The following is a 17,429-nucleotide window of genomic DNA, read 5'->3' as shown; positions in this document are numbered from 1 at the left end:
ATGAATGGAGAGCATAAACATGACTTCAAAAAATAAATGCAAGAAATATTAATCTAGTTAAGAAATTAGTCTGTTGTTGAAGCGTTGTGTCCCATCAGAGAAACCGTAAATAAAACTGCAGCTCACCCGAGCCCTACGAGGATTACCTCTTGAAAGCAAGCCAAATTGAAATCACTTTAGTCATCTGAATAGAGTTTTTTCTCTAAAGGCTGTATTGCAAAACCCTCTCTCCTTAAAGAGTATGCTTTTCAGCTGGAACTTCAATAATGTGCCATTCTCCAATACACTGAGGCCCATCAGCTGGGCTTGGCATGCAACTGGTGCTCAAGAAATAATCACTGAGGAAATGATGCCTTCCTGGCACATTCAGAGGGGCTGAAACGCTGGCCTCTTGGTTAAATGCTGTCAGGCTTTGGTGGCCCTTTGTGGTTGTTGCTGTTGTCTGTACGTATTTATTATTATTTTTCATGTTTATTTATTTTTGAGAGAGGGAGGGGAAGGGCAGAGAGAGGGGAGAGAGAATCCCAAGCAGGTTCTGTGCTTTCAGCATCGAGCCTGATGTGGGCCTCAAACTCATGAACCGCAAGATCATGACCTGAGCCAAAATCAAGAGTCGGAGGCTTAACTGACTGAGCCACCCAGGTGCCCGTTTATTTTTAAGAGACTTCTGTTTCTGTGACATAAGCTATGACTTGTGATTTCTTTCCCATCATCCTCCCAATGCCTAGATGGAGTAGGACCTTTTCTGCCTGATTTGCTTATAGGCTGGAAGTCAGAAAAATCAAGCTTAGTCAAGTGGTGTGTCAAGTACAGGCCTTCGCTTTTTATATACAAAGGAGTTAATTACGTTGTTTGTAGCGGCCATCAGTGAGGTCATTACTAAGAACAAAACAGAAAGTCTCTTAAGACATGCGGCTAAGTGGAAAAACCAAGGGGCACAGCACTGTGTGTAGTATGCTATCACTTACGTAAAAATAAGGAAAAAGTAATCTGTAACCTCTTGATTTTGCACACAGTACTTCTGGAGGGACATGCCATAAGAAACTAGTATAACTGGATGCTCACAGGCTGATAACTGGGTGGCTGAGGGATGGAGATGAATGGAACCCTTTCACAGTTTATAGCTCGATTTTGCGGGGGAACCATAAACATGTATTATCTTTTTTTAAGTTTATTTATTTTGAGAGAGAGAGAGATGGAGAGACAGAATCCCAAGCAGGCTCTGCACCAGCAGCACAGAGCCCGACACGGGGCTTGAACTCAGGAACTGTGACAGCATGACCTGAGCCGAAACCAAAAGTCAGACGCATAACAGACTTAGCCACCCAGTCTCCCTAATCATGTATTACCTTAAAAAAACAAATCAATAATAAAGGTCACTACTATAAAATATTGGCTACTTTACTCAGGGGGTTTCCCCCACGATTTCCTTGTTTGTAGGTTTGCTCAGGTAGGTAGCTACTGCCTGGTTGCAGGTGTAACTGTCACTGTACCTGTACCACGGCCAGGAGCAGCAAACTTACCCTGGTATTCTGATACGCCTCCTATAAATTCTTTTCATTTGCAAATATAAACCTTCCACTACAAGCCACCCTCAGATTACACGCTCCATTGAAAATGAATTTAAACACCTCACGTTTTCAAAAACTTCTGTAATTCTGACCTGCTTTACTCTTAAGTTAAAATCACATCATGTAGATATCATATTAAACATGTTGCTCTAGGACCAATCTCCAAAACTCTCACCTATGTGTCTCAGACTTTGCAAGACACGATGACTTGGGTGGGAGTAGGGGTGGAGAGAGAGAACAGGTACAATGGTGAGCACAGTCCAAGGTGAGAACAAAGATGGGGTCAGAAGACGTGGGTCTGCTTCTCCATCTGGTTGGGTGTGTAGTACTGAAAAACCAGTTCTATGCTTTCCCCCCAAACACCTTACACCAATGAAAGAGGCTGAGGGTGACTGGTAGCTGTTACAGGTCCAAGCCTAAGTTGCTCCAAAATCACAAAGAAAGCAAATAAACAAAAAAACCCCACAAAGAAAGTTAGAGCTCCTCAGTTAATTTCAAGTAACGCTTATCATACAAACATCAACAAAGACTTGCAGATAAGACAGATTTAGAAGATTCTGTTTTCAAACCTTGACAACATTCCCAAATGCTAGATGAGGCTTTCAAGCTGCGCTGCCCATGCCAGTATGGCCAGATGCTTCTTTTGTGCCAGACTCTTAAATTCTGGTGCATGACACCTGCTCCTGGAGTCGACTGTCTCAGCCACAAAGGGAGTCACCTGCAGGATGGATGCTGGTGCTGGGAGAGGAAAATCTACTCAATGCTCTCTAGGATAGGGACTGTCCAACCCTGGCAGAGGGACAGTGCCGGCTCAGTCCAAGTGATACCCGGAGCAGAGTACTCACTATCCTCTTGGCTCCGTTCTCCAACTATGACACAGTGTTGGATGTAGGGAAAGTGGGCCAATCAGGTGCCAGGCAAAAAGAAAAAGGGATGCTCAGATAGTTCCAATATGCTATGCTTTTAATGACCAGCTACGGGTTTTTCTCCAAAACTTACTTTCATACTCACACACTTCATACCTTATATCTGGCTTGATGTAAAAAGTACCTCAGGTTGGGATCCTGGACATCTTATCACTTAACTCCACAAATGTCCTGCCTCTCAGTATCTATGTCTGTTAAAAAGAGAGAACCAGAACAAACATCCTATTCATTTCTTGAAAGGGCTGTTGTAGGTTCAGATACGAAAACTGCCACAGAAACTCACAGGTGGTCATTTGGGATCTACCCACTTTTGCTGGCAGTATTCTCCTGAACTGTTTGTTTCTGGGGATTTTTGAGTACCCACAAACTGAGTGAGCTCCCTCCATTCTGCCATCCATGGCAGCTGATTAAATTTTTAAACCCTGAGCTCGGTTTCTATTTTGATGGGCAACCATCTGTCCAGGGTGGGCCTCATGAAGGCCTGAGACTTCATCTTTGGGAGCGGTCACCTGGTGGAGTTGTCAAAGTTAATGCTGAAGGGATTCCTCCTTCTGTATTTCCGTGAAACAGAAAGCGACCACAGGTAATTCCCATAGTGGCCATCCAGGCTCAGAGAGCTGAACCTACCATCTTACTAAGTCCTTCCCCTTACAGGGAGGCTGGTCAGGAAGGTCTGGTCCTCTCTTTCTAATGGCATGTCAACACAATTTGTTAGATGTTTTGACGGAAGTAGGGAGAGAGAGAAATTAGTTTTCTAAAAGATTGAAATCTTGGTTTAAGGGGCTACCCTTCTTACTCTTTAATAAAAATCCTTGCTAATAAAAAAAAAAAAAACAAACAACCTCATCCATGAATATTTTTTCCCATATGTAGTATGTCAGTTTTGAAACTGAACATCACTGACTGAATCCTGTTACTCTTTAGGAATTTAGGAACAGCACCATGGGGTCAGACCCTATCCACCAAAGTCAGGCCCAGTAACCAACAGAGTCTCTAGTCCAGGTTGTGCCAGGAGACTATGGATCTCTCCCTGACATCAAGCATTAAAGGTGAGGTAGATAGAGCCCAATTTCTTCTGGAGCCACTTATGGCCCTGCCCTGTACAAAGCAGTTCTCATCTCTAAAAATCCACTCGTACTTCCTGTCTAAACCACTTCTCAAATGTCTGTTTCCAACAGCGCTCCTTATGCATGCCCTAAACACAGTCACCACAACACTTGTTCTACTCACACTGCCCTTTGTTGAAATGTCTGATGATTGATGAACACAACAGGGTTTACCTCCTGAAGGCCATTCATCATTTGATCAATTCTGATTGTGCTCTTTTTCCAACTTTGCTTTTTCGAATTAAAGAATCCTACTCTTTGATCTGATTTGGTCCCCTTTTCTGATCTTGATGAGATCCATCAGATCCCTTTGGGAGCGTGGACTGCACTGCACACAGTACTCCTGGCAAGGCAAACTTACTGTTTTGTGCTCGAAGCCTTTTGACCGAAAGAGGAGACCTGGCTGAAGTCCTTAGGAATTTCCAACTCTTAGATGCCTTTCTTTTCAAATAGATTCTCTCTCAGTTAAGTTTCCCTTACTTAAAGCCACCCACTTTTTACCAGCTTGTCTCTTGTAACACATCTCTACCCTGACCTGAAGTTTACTAAACACTTGCCGTATGCCAAACCACACTATGAGCAAGTGCCACTCCTTCTCCTTCGTGACTGCAAGGTAGGTAGCATCACCCCCACATGTGGGCAAGGACACAAAGGCTTGGAAAGGTGAAAACAGCTTGCCCAAATTGTAGGGCAGGTACAACTGGCATGTGAAGGCAGAGTAGGCCAGCATCAAATCCAAACTCCAAATACTTTCCCCAAAGTAATTCCCTGGTACCCAACGGTCTGGACACTTCACCTTCAGATAACGTAAAGACACTAAATAACATTTGCTGATCACTGATCACTAAGAACCCTTCTCCCTTCAAAAGTGCTTGGAGATCCTTACCCTTTGTTTCCTTTCATTGTCAACTGTCTGGCCACAAAAAGGTAACATGTTAGCCTGTGGTAACATAGTCTTTAAATAACATTTTAAAAAATAACAACAACAACAAAAAATTATTTTGAGATAGAGGCTCACAGAAAGAGAGGGAGACAATCCCAAGCAGGCTCCACGCTGTCAGCACAGAGCCCAACACAGGGCTTGAACTCACAAACTGTGACATCATGACCTGAGCCGAAATCAAGAGTCAGATGCTTAACTGCCTGAGCCACCCAGGTGCCCCTTTTACGCGAATCCTACCAAGGGAGTCTGAAAAGCTTAAAGATATTATAGCTAACAGTTGCCCCAAATCCACTTGCTCATGAATCCCCTCAAAACACTTTAGTTAGAAATCATATGATCTCCACCACTACTAACACCATTAGATTATTTTTGTGTTTGGTAAGTGTATCCTTCTCACTGGCTTCACTTGTATACCTGGTTAAGTGCTGAAATACACTCAACTTCAATTTTCTGTCTTATCTGTAGTATTTGTTATACAGAAATATCAGGTTATTCTTCTGACCTTCCAACATTTTAAAAATTGTAAGAACACAAAGGCTTTCGAGCCTCTTGTAATTTCATCAAGCCCCCACTTTCCATGAGTTTCCACTTTTGTTCTAGACTTGTGTGCATCTTCCTTTAGTTAACCAATTGGACCAACCATACTGCCTCGGTTATTCTCAAGTACCGTTCTTCACTCCAGGTGGGGGCCTCCCTCTGCCCACACATCCGATTTAATACCCAGTAGTTCATGGTCTTCCCACTGCCTGCAATGCCTGACTGCTTGCCTATTTCAGTTCTATCCATCCTCCATAGGTAGATTCTAATCCCATCTCTTCCATCAGCCTTCATTGATTGACCTGCCTGTTCTCCACTACTCTTTCCTTGTTCTAAAACGCTTTAATAATCAATCACCCTATCACTCATTCCGCACGTATTCCCATCTGAAATGTTTATGTCTTGTTACTTAAGTTCCTGAAAAGCAAGCGCCACAACATTCACTTTTCTCCAGAAGTTCCCTTCGGTGTCAGAAACTCAAATTTGCTAAGAGAACAATTAGCACTTGTTTTATGCATCAGGACAATCTTTCTCATCAATTCAATAGCATTACCAGAACATTCCTGCTTGCAGAGTGTCTCTGGCTCTCACAGCTCTGGGCCAGTGACTCCCTTAAAATATTGTCATCAAAAGGTTGTTAAGTTGTTTTGTGACAGAAAACAGGGGCTGAATATATGCGTAGATCTGCATGGTGAAGGTATACATACCATTTAAACTCTCAACTGGGATAAGCACCCAGCATATAAACTCCAGAAAGAGTAACACTTTATAAGAGATTTTGCTATAGAATATCATATATCGTTTTGTAGGAATGTATATTTTAACCACTGGTATTAGATTCCTTAGGTCATACACACACACACACACATTTTTCAAAGCCAAAGCTAAACTTTTCTCTAAGAATCTTAAGTGGAAATACAGCTACTTAAATCAAACCATCTAGCTAAATCCAGGTAATCAGACCCATGTAATAATGAGAAAGCTAAATCACTGGAAACTCAAGTTCCATTTTCCCCCTCACTGTGACCTCTACTGACTATCAAAGAATCTCAAAAGAATGCTCCTGATTTCAACTCTAGGACAGATCTGGTTAGAAAAGCTCTACTGCTACAATATTAGAGAAAGTCATCTAGTTTTACAAATGAGAACAGAATCAAACAATTACTCCTCTTAGAATAAACAAGATTTTAGTTTCCAGTGTATACCTCATACATGAACCACAATGATAAACAGCCATTAAAAGAGAACCAAACGTGGCCCTTATAAAAGGAACTGCCTACGGAGTTGGATAAAAAGATGTGAAAAATTATCTTATTGTGGTTACCATATTAAGAAGATGGTGAATGCTATTTCTCACTTGACTGACATTGTTATTGGCCCCAGAACAATTTCTATGAGCTAAGAATAGCATCTTTTATTTAGGTATTTAGGTATGAAGCCAGAACGATATGCCATTCTGACAGACTACAGAAAAAATGAACTAGGGTCCCTAGAATATTCCTGCAAGTAGCTGAGATCCAGGATAATGCCCAAAGGGAAAGTGAAACTCTTGATAAGCACTACTCACTGATCTTCTGTTCCAAAAAACTTTACAAAGAAGCATTTCTTTCCACGCGGTTTCTTCAAATCTTTGGGTGGATTAACAATCTGGGGAATAAAAGGGAGGAAAAAAAGGTTTTTCCGTACCTCTAAGTTGGTAAGAAGAAAAATGAAATAAAAGAAAAGGAATATGCTTGAAAAGAACCCAGGGCCTAGTGCATGTCCAAATCTGGCACTTACCTATTGAGATGTATGGAAATGTGCAAATATTCTAGGAACTTCTAGAATACATCTACCATGTAGTAGGGTTTGGTAGACAGAAAATCCCTTTCACTGCAATGGCCCTGTTTTAAAAGCAGTTAAAACTAACATCAATGTCAACTCCCCCAACCATGTGACCCTTAAATCACTGAAGAAATGCAGACAACGTTCTTAAAAACACTTCTGTGAAGTAATAACGTCAAGTGATGATTACACTTCTCATGGTAAGCATCGGGTATAGAACTGTTGAATCAATACCTCGTACACCTGAAACTATTGTAACGTTGTATATCAATTATGCTTCAAAAAATAAAAATAAAAAAGCCTGTGTAGGAAGAGGTGAGACGGGTAATAATGACAATGAAGGACAACTGAGGCAATGAATATGCCATATTGCAAAGAGATAGTCTAAAGACATTTCCTGGGCTCCTAGCAAGAATATAAAAACAGAACATTTGGAAAGCTATGACGGATCGCCTCATGCAAAATCTGGAATGCCAACTTCTGCAAAGAGGCACTGGAGCAGCACATATGGTAACATGGAAAGAAGATTTAAACTTAGTTGGGACAAAAATACTTTGACTTTTCACTAACCTACATTTAGATTTCTCTCTTCCTGGAGAATTTATTTTCTTCTCCTTTTGTTACATTTAAGTGTAAAGCTAAATTCAAATTAAAACTGATTTCCAGGATTAAAAAACTTCACCAAAACCATCTCTGATTCAAGAGATATGCATTTACTGCAGATTAAATAACCTGGTTTATATTATATTGCCTTTTCTAAACAATCTGAGAGTAGGAAGAGAAAAACTCTGAGTGTTGATTTAAATAAGTCCAGTTCAGGGATGCCTGGGTGACTCAGTCAGAAGAGCATGGGACTCTTGATCCCTGGGTGGTGAGTTCCAGCCTCAGATTGGGTGCAGACATTACGTGAACAAGTAAATAAGTAAATAAATATTTTTCCCCCCAAAGTAGGTCCAGTTTAACTAAATGCCAAAATTTGAGGGGAACACATCTTACATTCTCACCTCCACGCACCCAACTTCAGATGTCTTCCATTAATAGCAAGACACTCACCTTTCCTGGCCAAGGAGGATACCGGCCGAGTTTCCCCCTAGAGAAAACACAGAGTCAGCATTTGCCCTGGAAAAGCCAGTCCATCTCCTTCAACCCACTCAGCATGAAATTTATTTTCCTAACTCTCCACCTGCACCCTCAAGTGCCAAAACAAAAGCTGGCAAACAGGAGTTCTTAATTTGGCTTCCACAGCTGGGCCCAAGAAGCCCAAACTCTTCAGAAATAGAATGCAAAAGTGCCTAAGATTTGTGCATTCTTTTGGTGACAAGGAACACAGAACAACAAAACCAATCAAGAGTCACTTGTCTGAGAGCCTCCCCAGGACGGGGGTTGGGGGGCAGTTTGCTCTGTAAACACAGACTTCCCCTTACAAAGTCTGGTTTAATTCACCGCGAGACCAGCCCGACTTTGACAAACGCTAATGGAAACCTTCCTCTGGGTCGAGAAGAGAGCTACGTCGCTCGAGGGAAGCGGCGACGATCAGTCTTGGTTCGAGCGGTAGTCTGAGACACAGAAGCACACCACGAGAGGCACCCAAGAAGGCACTGGTCACTGCCAAGCCTTCGGTCGTAAAGGAGAAGTCTCCCTTCATTTCTTCACGGGGCAGCGCCAGCAGTCCGGTTTTGACACCCGTGGCCAAGGCGCCCGCACAGGTCGATTCCATCGCAACGGGAGTTTTGACGGGCTTGCCCAGGCGAGATGGCCCCGGTGGCTCCCCGGTTCTCCCGCTTTCCGGGAAGCCTCCGCAAGACCCCAAGAACCCGGTGTCCGCGGGAGCTGTGCGGCGCCGGAGACTCCCTTCACGGTGTCCGCCGGCGTGCAGGTGCGGAGCGAAGCCCTCCCCCGGGCGGCCTTGGAGCTCAGAGCCCGGCCCGCCGTGGCCACTCTCGGCCTCAGTCCCCCGGGGCCGGGCTGCCCCTTCCGCCCGGCGTCGCTCCCAGCGCCGGCACCTCGTCTCGCCCTCTCTCCGCAGCCTGGAGTGCATAGAAAGGCAGCTCCGGGGCTGGCCGCGAACCCCGCGCCCAGTGAGGGAGCTCCCCGGCGCACCTCGCTTTACCCTGGCCGCCCGGACTCACCACACCAAATCGCCGAGCCGCAGACTCACAGCCGCCATCTTACCACCCAACCACCGCCGACGCACGGGCCGCCGGGAACATCAGGTCGCCCCGGCGCCGCCCATTGGAGTGCGCCCGGCCACGTGACGGGGACCGGCTGTCACCGGCCACGCCGCTGCTCTGACGTCACCGCGCCCGTAGGGGTTCATTGGCCGGCCGAACGGCACGTGACCCGGGCGCCGCGGTCTCGGCGCGCCGGAGCCCGGAGACTCCCGGCTCCTTCCCCCTCCCTCCGGCTCGTGACAACGAAGCGCCCGCGGTCTGAAGCGGCGGAGGCGGCGGTGAAGGTGCTGCCGGCCGAGTGCGCGAGGGAGCCGGCCCTGCGGCCCGCCCTGCCCCTGGGCTCCGGCCTCCAGCCCCCTCCCGTCCGCGTTTCCGTTACGGCCGTTAGTCCGGCGCGGGGGCCGGCCGTGTCTCCACTCCGGGAGCTGCCCTGACGGACCTCGGCGCGGCCTGGAAGCCAGCCTCCGCCCGAGCCCGGGGCCCGCACCCGGCGGGCTCTGCGTGGCCTCGCCCGGGAGGGCGGACGGGTCCTTCCGTGCGCGCTTTCTAACGGCCGGCGTCGGAGGAGCGGACCAGAGCCCGCGTCCGCCTCTCAAGTTCTCCCGGGGTGCCCGAGCAGCCCGCCGAGGTCCCGAGTTGCCCGACCGACGTGGAGCCGGCGTCTCTCCGCTTCCTCCGGGGCCGGCGCGGCGGCACGGCCGGCGAGGCTCCCCCGGGCGCGCGAGGACCCAACCATGGGCCGCGGAGCGGGCCGGCCGCCCGCCGGGAGGCATGGCTCGGGGGCCGGCCGCTAGCAGCGCCGCAGCCCGGGCGCCCGGGCCGGCATGAGGACGGCCGCGGGGGGACGAGTGCGGCCCGTGGGGCCGTAGCCTGCGTCGCGCCGGGGACAAAGGTGCGTGTCTTTGTCGGGACCGGGCTCTCACGTAAGCCTTGTTGTAGTTTGACACTTTTAGAGAAGTTGGGAGTGGCTGTTGTGACAACAGGAAGGCAAATGCTCGCGTAGTTTCAGTATGTGAAAACCAAGTCATTGAATGGGGAACTTGTTCACATCAGTTCAGCACAGGGCCCACACACACATCCCGGGGAAAAAATAAAAATGTTTAGAAAGGTCCCAATCGCAGTTGCAGACTCCGAGTAAGTCTTAAGTGTCTATTTAAGAGTTTTTCTTGAGTCGCCCTCTGCTTGAAAAGGTGGCGGATCCACACGCACCTCCTGTAGGCGTTTTTGTCCTACAGACTTTGGTTTCACGAGTGTTTCGTTTTTTTGTTTTTTATTGAGTTGGCTTGTCCACAACCTGGTATTTTTTTAGACTTCGGTTTCCCTAAAGTGCCGACAATTAGTTTCAGGAGCTGTCATTTACTGTTTTGTCCTAAGGACAAACCGATAATTGGAAGCACATTTAAGATTCCAGGAAATGATTTCATAAAATTCAACATATGTTCTTAATTTAAAAACTCTCTTAATTTTGAGGAATTGAAGGAGATCTTAATGATTTGATAAAATATCCGAATTTTAAGTCAACATCACATTGGACCTAGAAGTATTCCCATGAGAGTCAGAACATGGTGAAGAATATATGTTTAATATTATTATGGAAGTTTTAGCCAATGCAATAAGACATGAAACAAAAGTAAATACTTGAGAAAGTAGACAAAATTCTTATTTCTGGGGATGATAGGACAGCCTTTTGTGAAGAAAAAAAAAAGTTAGGGAAAGCCATTAAAGTAAATGAGTTTAGTAAAGAGACTAAAAAACTAGCAGAAAAAATTAAGTTTTTCTTCACTGATAATCAGTTTGAAAGTACAATAGTTATAAGGATGCATATTAAAAAATATATATTTTCTGAGAACCGAGATGCAGCAGTTAGCATTTCTTGGATAATTGCCAGTTGAAGTTTTTTAAGAAGGATGTTTGCGTGTGTACAATATTGTGCTTTTATTTAGATTGATGTTCAACTTGTTAAAGTTGACTATTTAAATACTTAGTTTTTCTTAAGCCTTTTAAGTTTTACTCCCCTGAATTATTCTATTTACAAATTTAAGAATAGAGATGTAAAGAGTATTTGATCCTTGACAGAGTTTCAGTTAAGGTACCAGTTTAACAGATTATATTCCCCTAAACAGTGAACTTTTTACAGTGTTTTAAACTACACTTAAAGTCCATATGTTCTCTCAAGTACTTCAAACTTCTAAAATGGTGAACTTATAAACTTAATAGTAAAATCTTCCCAAAGACCCAAGTCTTGTATGTCTGATAGCTGTATAAATCAGTTTTAAATGAACACTTTTAAACTTTTGTTTAGGCATTTCAAATTAAAATTGTAAGTCTAACATTTCAGTCATTATGTCTGGTTCTCTTAAATATTTCACATAATTTAGTAACAACTAGCAAGCAGTTGTCATGATTATAAAATATAATCCAAACTCTAACTTCAAAGTGTTAATATGCTATAGGTTTGATTTACTTTAGTCTTATTTCTGTAACTTCTTAGGCCTGCAAAGTCACACAAGTGAGAGAAGCAGTTTTACCATCTAAGTGAATGAAGTTACAGTATGTAAAATGTGGATCATGATAAAGTTACATTTAAAAATTACTGCCTGGGGGCACCTGGGTGGCTCAGTCGGTTAAGTGTCAGACTTCAGCTCAGGTCATGATCTCACTGTGCATAAGTTCGAGCCCCACATCGGGCTCTGTGCTGACAGCATCGAGCCTGCTTTGGATTCTGTGTCTCCCTCTCTCTCTGCCCTTATCCCATTCATGGTGTGTCTGTCTCTCTCTCTCCCTCTTTCCCTCTCTCTCTAACATTAAAAAAATTTTTTTAAATTATTGCCTGGACAGGGACCTGGTTGCCCTTTCCAGAGTTAACTTCCTATATCCCATGTGCTACTTGACAGATTGCCTCCCTATAGTGAGACGCCAACTGCTTGTGTCAGTGGGGGATCTTTAAGCCTCAGCTTTCAGCTGTGATTTATTTTTACAACCCAGTCCATGATGAATGTCCTGGGAGCCTTGAAAGTTTCTTTTAGGGGATTTCTTTTCAGTATTTTAGTGCACAGTGGTTTTTTGCACTGCAAACCTGTTTTGCTGCTAATCACTTGGCTGTCTACTTAGAATTATTTTAACTTTTTTTTTTTAAGTTTATGTTGAGAGAGAAAACATGAGCACAAGTGGGGGAGGGGCAGAAAGAGGGAGAGACATAATCGCAAGCAGACTCTGCACCATCAGCACAGAACCTGATGTAGGGCTGGAACTCACGAACTGTGAGATGATAACCTGAGCCGAGATCCAGTTGGACACTTAACCAGCTGAGCTACCCAGGTGCCCCTTAACTCTTCATTTTTGGATATTTTACTCCCTGGTCTTAGAGATCACAATTTTTGGCCATAGTAGAAAGAACAAATGCTGCCTATGGACTAGTATACATTCCTATGTGTGGATGTGTATGATATGTGTAAATCTTCCTGAATTAGTCACTACTTACTCGTTACTGTCAAAATATAGTGAGCTTTTCTTGGGAACTTGTCAAAATGATTCTAAAATTGATCTGAAATAATAAACAGGCTGGAATAGCTAAGTATTATTATTTTTTTAATATGAAATCATTGTCAAATTGGTTTCCATACAACACCCAGTGCTCATCCCAACAGGTGCCCTCCTCAATACCCATCACCCACCCTCCTCTCCCTCCCAACCCCCATCAACCCTCAGTTTGGTCTCAGTTTCTAACAGTCTCTTATGTTTTGGCTTCCTTCCTCTCTAACCTCTTTTTTTTTTTTTTTCTTCCCCTCCCCCATGGTCTTTTGTTAAGTTTCTCAGGATCCACATAAGAGTGAAAACATATGGTATCTGTCTAAATATTACTTTTAAAAGAATAATAATAAAGATGAACTTTGGATTGAAGATATTAAAATACACCATAAAATTTTTCACAACAGTGTAGTACTGGTTAAACAGTGTCCGGTTTTACTGTACTAATCTAACAGGTTGGATTTCAGTAATAGATCTTAGGATGTCAGATACATTTCTACACACTACATGCCAAATCAGCATTGGAAAGAAAGGTTAGTGATAGATGCTGGGAAGAAGCCAAGTTAGAATTCAACATGTAAAATAAGTTTTTTTTTATCATACCTCACTCAAATAAAAAACAGTAAATAACATCAGGAAAAAGTATGACAGGCATTATATATCTATGAGATACCGAAACGCTTACAAATCAGTTTTTAAAAATCACAGTTTTGACAGCCATTCCCTTAATGCTGGATATTGAGGTGGTTTTTATCATTTTTCCTAGTCTGCAATGAATATCCTTACTTATTATCATGGTAGAAAGTTCACAGAAAAAAAAAGTTCATACTAAAGTATGAGTGTGAAAAAGGAAGACATAAGGTTATACAACAAAGTACACACAGAAATCTCTACATATACATGTGTTTACGTACATACATGCACCTATGTATACTTATATATATTTATATAGTATGTGATTATATTCTGCAAACCCTTACAATTCTGGGCTTTACAATCTGTTTTGACCATTCCCAAGCAGCTTTGAAAGTCTTTGGCATGTGGTAATTTTTCACTTTGCCAAGGCCCAGTTTTGGGTGGAAGAGGCTGGTGTATTAGGAAATGAGCTGAGCCAGATTTCTCCTGAGACACTTGTTTTTTGCTTATCCCAGAGGAGGCAGTACCTTCTGTGAGCTGTTGAAAACTTTGTCATTGTGAAGAGTGGTTTTTAATGAAAGTATACTGCTGGTGATGAAAGTATAGAGATCTTAAGAAAGAGATTATTCTCAGCCAGAAAAAAAAATAAGTATTGGATAAATTAAATGAAAAATATTCTATGGTGGTCTTTGCAGTTTTAAGGATTCTTTAAGGCTCTCTCAGCATGGATTCTCTAATAGCAAGGATCCTTTGACTAGGTACAGAAAAAAAGAGTGGAAGGAAGTATGCTGAACACTGATTATCTCTGAATGATAGGATTTGGGGTGATTTACATATACATATAAAAATGTTAAATTTAAGATGAATAGTAATTGAAGCAGAAAAAAGCACTAAGTGGTAATTAAGGTCAATTTAACAATGGATTCTTCTTGACAATGAAATTCTTTTAAGCTTAAATCTGTATAGTTGAACAGGAAAAATCATTTTTATCATCTTGGTTTGACCTGGCCCTTCTTTTAATGTTAACAGAAGCCATGCAGTGACACCCGCTAAGACTTGTTGGTAGCCATGTCGGAGCCCCACAGGGTCCAGTTCACCTCTCTCCCAGGTTCTCTGAATCCTGCATTTTTGAAGAAATCCCGGAAAGAGGAGGTTGGGGGAACAGAACAGCATCAGGACTCTGAGCCGGCTGCAGCAGCTGTTCGGATTACACTCACCCTCTTTGAGCCAGATCACAAGCGCTGCCCAGAGTTCTTCTACCCAGAGCTGGTGAAGAACATACGAGGGAAGGTGAAAGGCCTTCAACCCACAGACAAGGTACACCCCAGCAGCCTCAGACTCCATCTGCAGATACAATGCATGGGACATCCTGTGCAAATGGGTCTTCTGGAGGGTGGAAACAAGACTTGAAAGGCTTTTGCTGCCCCTAGATGACGGCGTTCAGCCCCCAAGCAGTCACAGGTGTGCTCGTTTTGCCTCTGGGTAAGAAAGGATAGAATTCTTTGTAGAACCATGACTGTTCATTCACCGACTGTTCATTGACTGGAATTTTGTGCTGGACATTTTTCTTTTCAATGAAATCTCACTCTGCCTAGTTAGCATAAGGACAGACAAGAAAAGACACTGATAGCTCATCTCTTCTGAACAGTGATATTCTAGATAGTTTATTTACCTGGATGAATGGAAACCTATTTTTGTGGGAGTTTTTTTAATTGTCATTTTGTTTTATTTGCCAGAATTGGGTTGTAGCCTTCAGGTCTTGTGAGAATCAGTGCGGTTTCTTAAATGTTATTTATTTATTGATTGATTGATTTATATTTATTTATTCATAAATGTTTATTTATTTTGAGAGAGCTAGAGAGTGAGAAGTAGAGGTACAGAGAAAGAGGGAGACAGAGGATCCCAGGCAGGCTCCACACTCACCACAAAACCTAATGTGAGGCTCAAACTTGCAAACCACGAGATCATGACCTGAGCCGAAATAAAAGCGTTGGAAACTTAACCGACTGAGCCACCCAGGTGCCCCTCTTAAATGTTTTTTAAAAGACCTGTTTATTTTCCTGGCAGATTTGTTTTACTTTTTAGTATGAAACTTCTCAAATAAATACAGAATAGGATAATAATGTAATAAGGCCCATGTACCCATCACCAGTTTTAGCTATTACTAAAGTTTTGATAATTCATTAACATTGTAAAATTTTTTAAAAAGTTTTTACTGAATTATGTATATAAGAAAAATGCATATATGATAAATTCACAGCTTGGTGCATTTTCACAAACTCAACACACCTAAGTAACCAGTACCTGGATTATAAAATGTACCATTTTCCAGGATACCAGAAACCACCCTCCTGCCCTTCCAAAATCCTAGCTAAAATACATGGCCCACTGCCTTGATTTCTGACAGCTTAGATCAGTTTTGCATTTAAAAAAAAAAATTAACTTTAACTTATTTTAATGTTTATTTTTGAGAGAGAGACAGAACGTGAGTGGGGGAGGGGGGGAGAGAGAGAGGGAGAGAGGGAGAGAGAATGAGAATCCGAAATAGGCTCCAGGCTCGGAGTTTGATGCGGGGATCGAAAGTGGAAATGGTGAGACCATGACCTGAGCTGAAGTCAGACGCCCAACTGACTGAGCCATCCAGGCACCCCAAGTTTATTTATTTTTGAGGGAGAGGGAGTGTGAGCAGGGAAGAGGCAGAGAGGGGGGAGACAGAATCCCAAGAGGCTCCGTACTGTCAGCACAGAGCCTGATGCAGGGCTCACGCTCACAAACTGTGAGATCATGACAGCTGAAACCAAGAGTCAGTTGCTTAACTGACTCAGCCGTGCAGGTGCCCTTGGGTGTGCACGTTTTGTATTTTATGTAGATGGAATCCTACAGTGTGAGTAGGAAGTAGGTGAAGATCACAAGCACCTACCCTGGTGCACTGTGCTAGGCTCTGAGGCAAGGGTTAGTGGGGTCCCGCACTTGGAGTATTTTGATCTCTAGAGTGGCTCTTAGTGAAATAAGGATTAGCCTAGTACCTGGCTCACAGGGTATTTGAGGATAGAATGAGATCATGTAGGCAAAATTTCTAGCAGCAGAACTTAGTGGCCAGTGCTCCTTCAATTTGATTCACTGTTGTGTTGTTTGGGTTGGATGCCTTTGGTTAGGAGCATTGTCTACTTTCTTTGCTCAGATAAAAATGTGTTTCCTTGATTAAGATCAGCTTCCATTAGCTGAATGAAGCCAGTAAGTTTGTGCCAAAGGTCAACCTTTCGTATTTGGGCTAGTGGGCAAGATGAGGAAAAATAATTTCAAATCTACACAAGCTTCCTTTTCCAAAGTAGGAATTGGATGATCTTCCTTGAGAGGAAGAGACAGTAGCAGAGATTGATTAAAATCTTTATTTATGGGCTCAAACCAAATTAGTAGGTCAACTGAAATTAGAATACCAGTACTGTGATTTCACCTTTCTTGGGGGTCCAAGTGCCCTTCTCTATTAGAGAAAAATTTATGGAGCATACACAGAGAACTTTGGATTCATTTTCAGGGGGTTCACTCTCCTGGCCTTCAGATACAGAACTCCTGAATCATTGTGTCTACTCTGTGGTGTTCAAAATATTACATAACCTGACAGATTCATGTATTAATTCATTTAGCATATGTTTCTTGTAATGTAAAACTATTGTGTTAGATACTGAGGAGTATATAAAGGTGGAGAAGCCACTATCCCAGCCTCAAGGGAACTTTCAGTCTCGTAGGTATTTTAGAATTATGCCAACACAGGTAACAGGTGTTACAATGTGGTAATTGTTTAAGTCTGGTACAAATAAAGCACTGGAGGGCTTGGACAGAGGAGAGCTTACATCCCAGATGCTGTGTTTGGACAGAGCTGGACTTTCATATGTTCAGGAAGTAGTGCTTTTGGACAACTGTTGGCAAGACATGAAAGAGTACACATTGAATCCAGGACTGCTCTATATTGGTAGAATTTATTAAGATTATTTTAACCACTTAAGTTATATGTGATCATTATAGAAAATTTAGAAGATACAAATGAGTGCATGTTTTAAAGACCACTCATTTGTGATGCCTGCATCATATGTATGTTCCCTCTTATCTCATTATGCACATATACCCTCTATCATTTAACTGATCTTTTATGGGTGGGTTGGATTTCAGGAGGCAGAAATGGGAGACTG

General features: G+C 43.1%; 2 protein-coding genes across 13 annotated transcripts in view; one reads left to right on the top strand and one right to left on the bottom strand.

Moving 5' to 3' along the window:
* Positions 1-9,161, bottom strand: part of GLYR1 (glyoxylate reductase 1 homolog) — a 33,907-nt gene extending 24,746 nt beyond the window's left edge. For 5 of the 7 annotated variants that reach the window (XM_003998897.6, XM_045047912.1, XM_045047913.1 and 2 more), the window contains exons 1-3: positions 9,037-9,160; positions 7,961-7,997; positions 6,651-6,730 (exon numbers count right to left, since the gene is read on the bottom strand). In XM_003998897.6, coding sequence (XP_003998946.3) covers positions 6,651-6,730; positions 7,961-7,997; positions 9,037-9,074 — 155 coding nt within the window. In that variant the 5' untranslated portion in view covers positions 9,075-9,160. Of the gene's footprint in view, positions 1-2,593; positions 2,689-6,650; positions 6,731-7,960; positions 7,998-9,036 lie in introns of those variants that run through there. The other 2 variants (XM_045047917.1, XM_045047915.1) reach the window with 2 other exon arrangements.
* A 670-nt stretch (positions 9,162-9,831) lies between these two features.
* UBN1 (ubinuclein 1) overlaps positions 9,832-17,429 on the top strand; it is a 38,831-nt gene continuing 31,233 nt past the window's right edge. For all 6 annotated transcript variants that reach the window (XM_045047911.1, XM_011290644.4, XM_045047910.1 and 3 more), the window contains exons 1-2: positions 9,832-9,970; positions 14,272-14,559. In XM_045047911.1, the coding sequence (XP_044903846.1) occupies positions 14,311-14,559 (249 nt within the window). In that variant the 5' untranslated portion in view covers positions 9,832-9,970; positions 14,272-14,310. The remainder of the gene's footprint in view (positions 9,971-14,271; positions 14,560-17,429) is intronic.

The sequence above is a fragment of the Felis catus genome, chromosome E3 (genome assembly GCF_018350175.1).
Source record: "Felis catus isolate Fca126 chromosome E3, F.catus_Fca126_mat1.0, whole genome shotgun sequence".
Classification (NCBI taxonomy): Eukaryota; Metazoa; Chordata; class Mammalia; order Carnivora; family Felidae; genus Felis; species Felis catus.
Note: the sequence above shows the minus strand (reverse complement) of the source record. Positions and strands in the feature narration are given on the sequence as shown.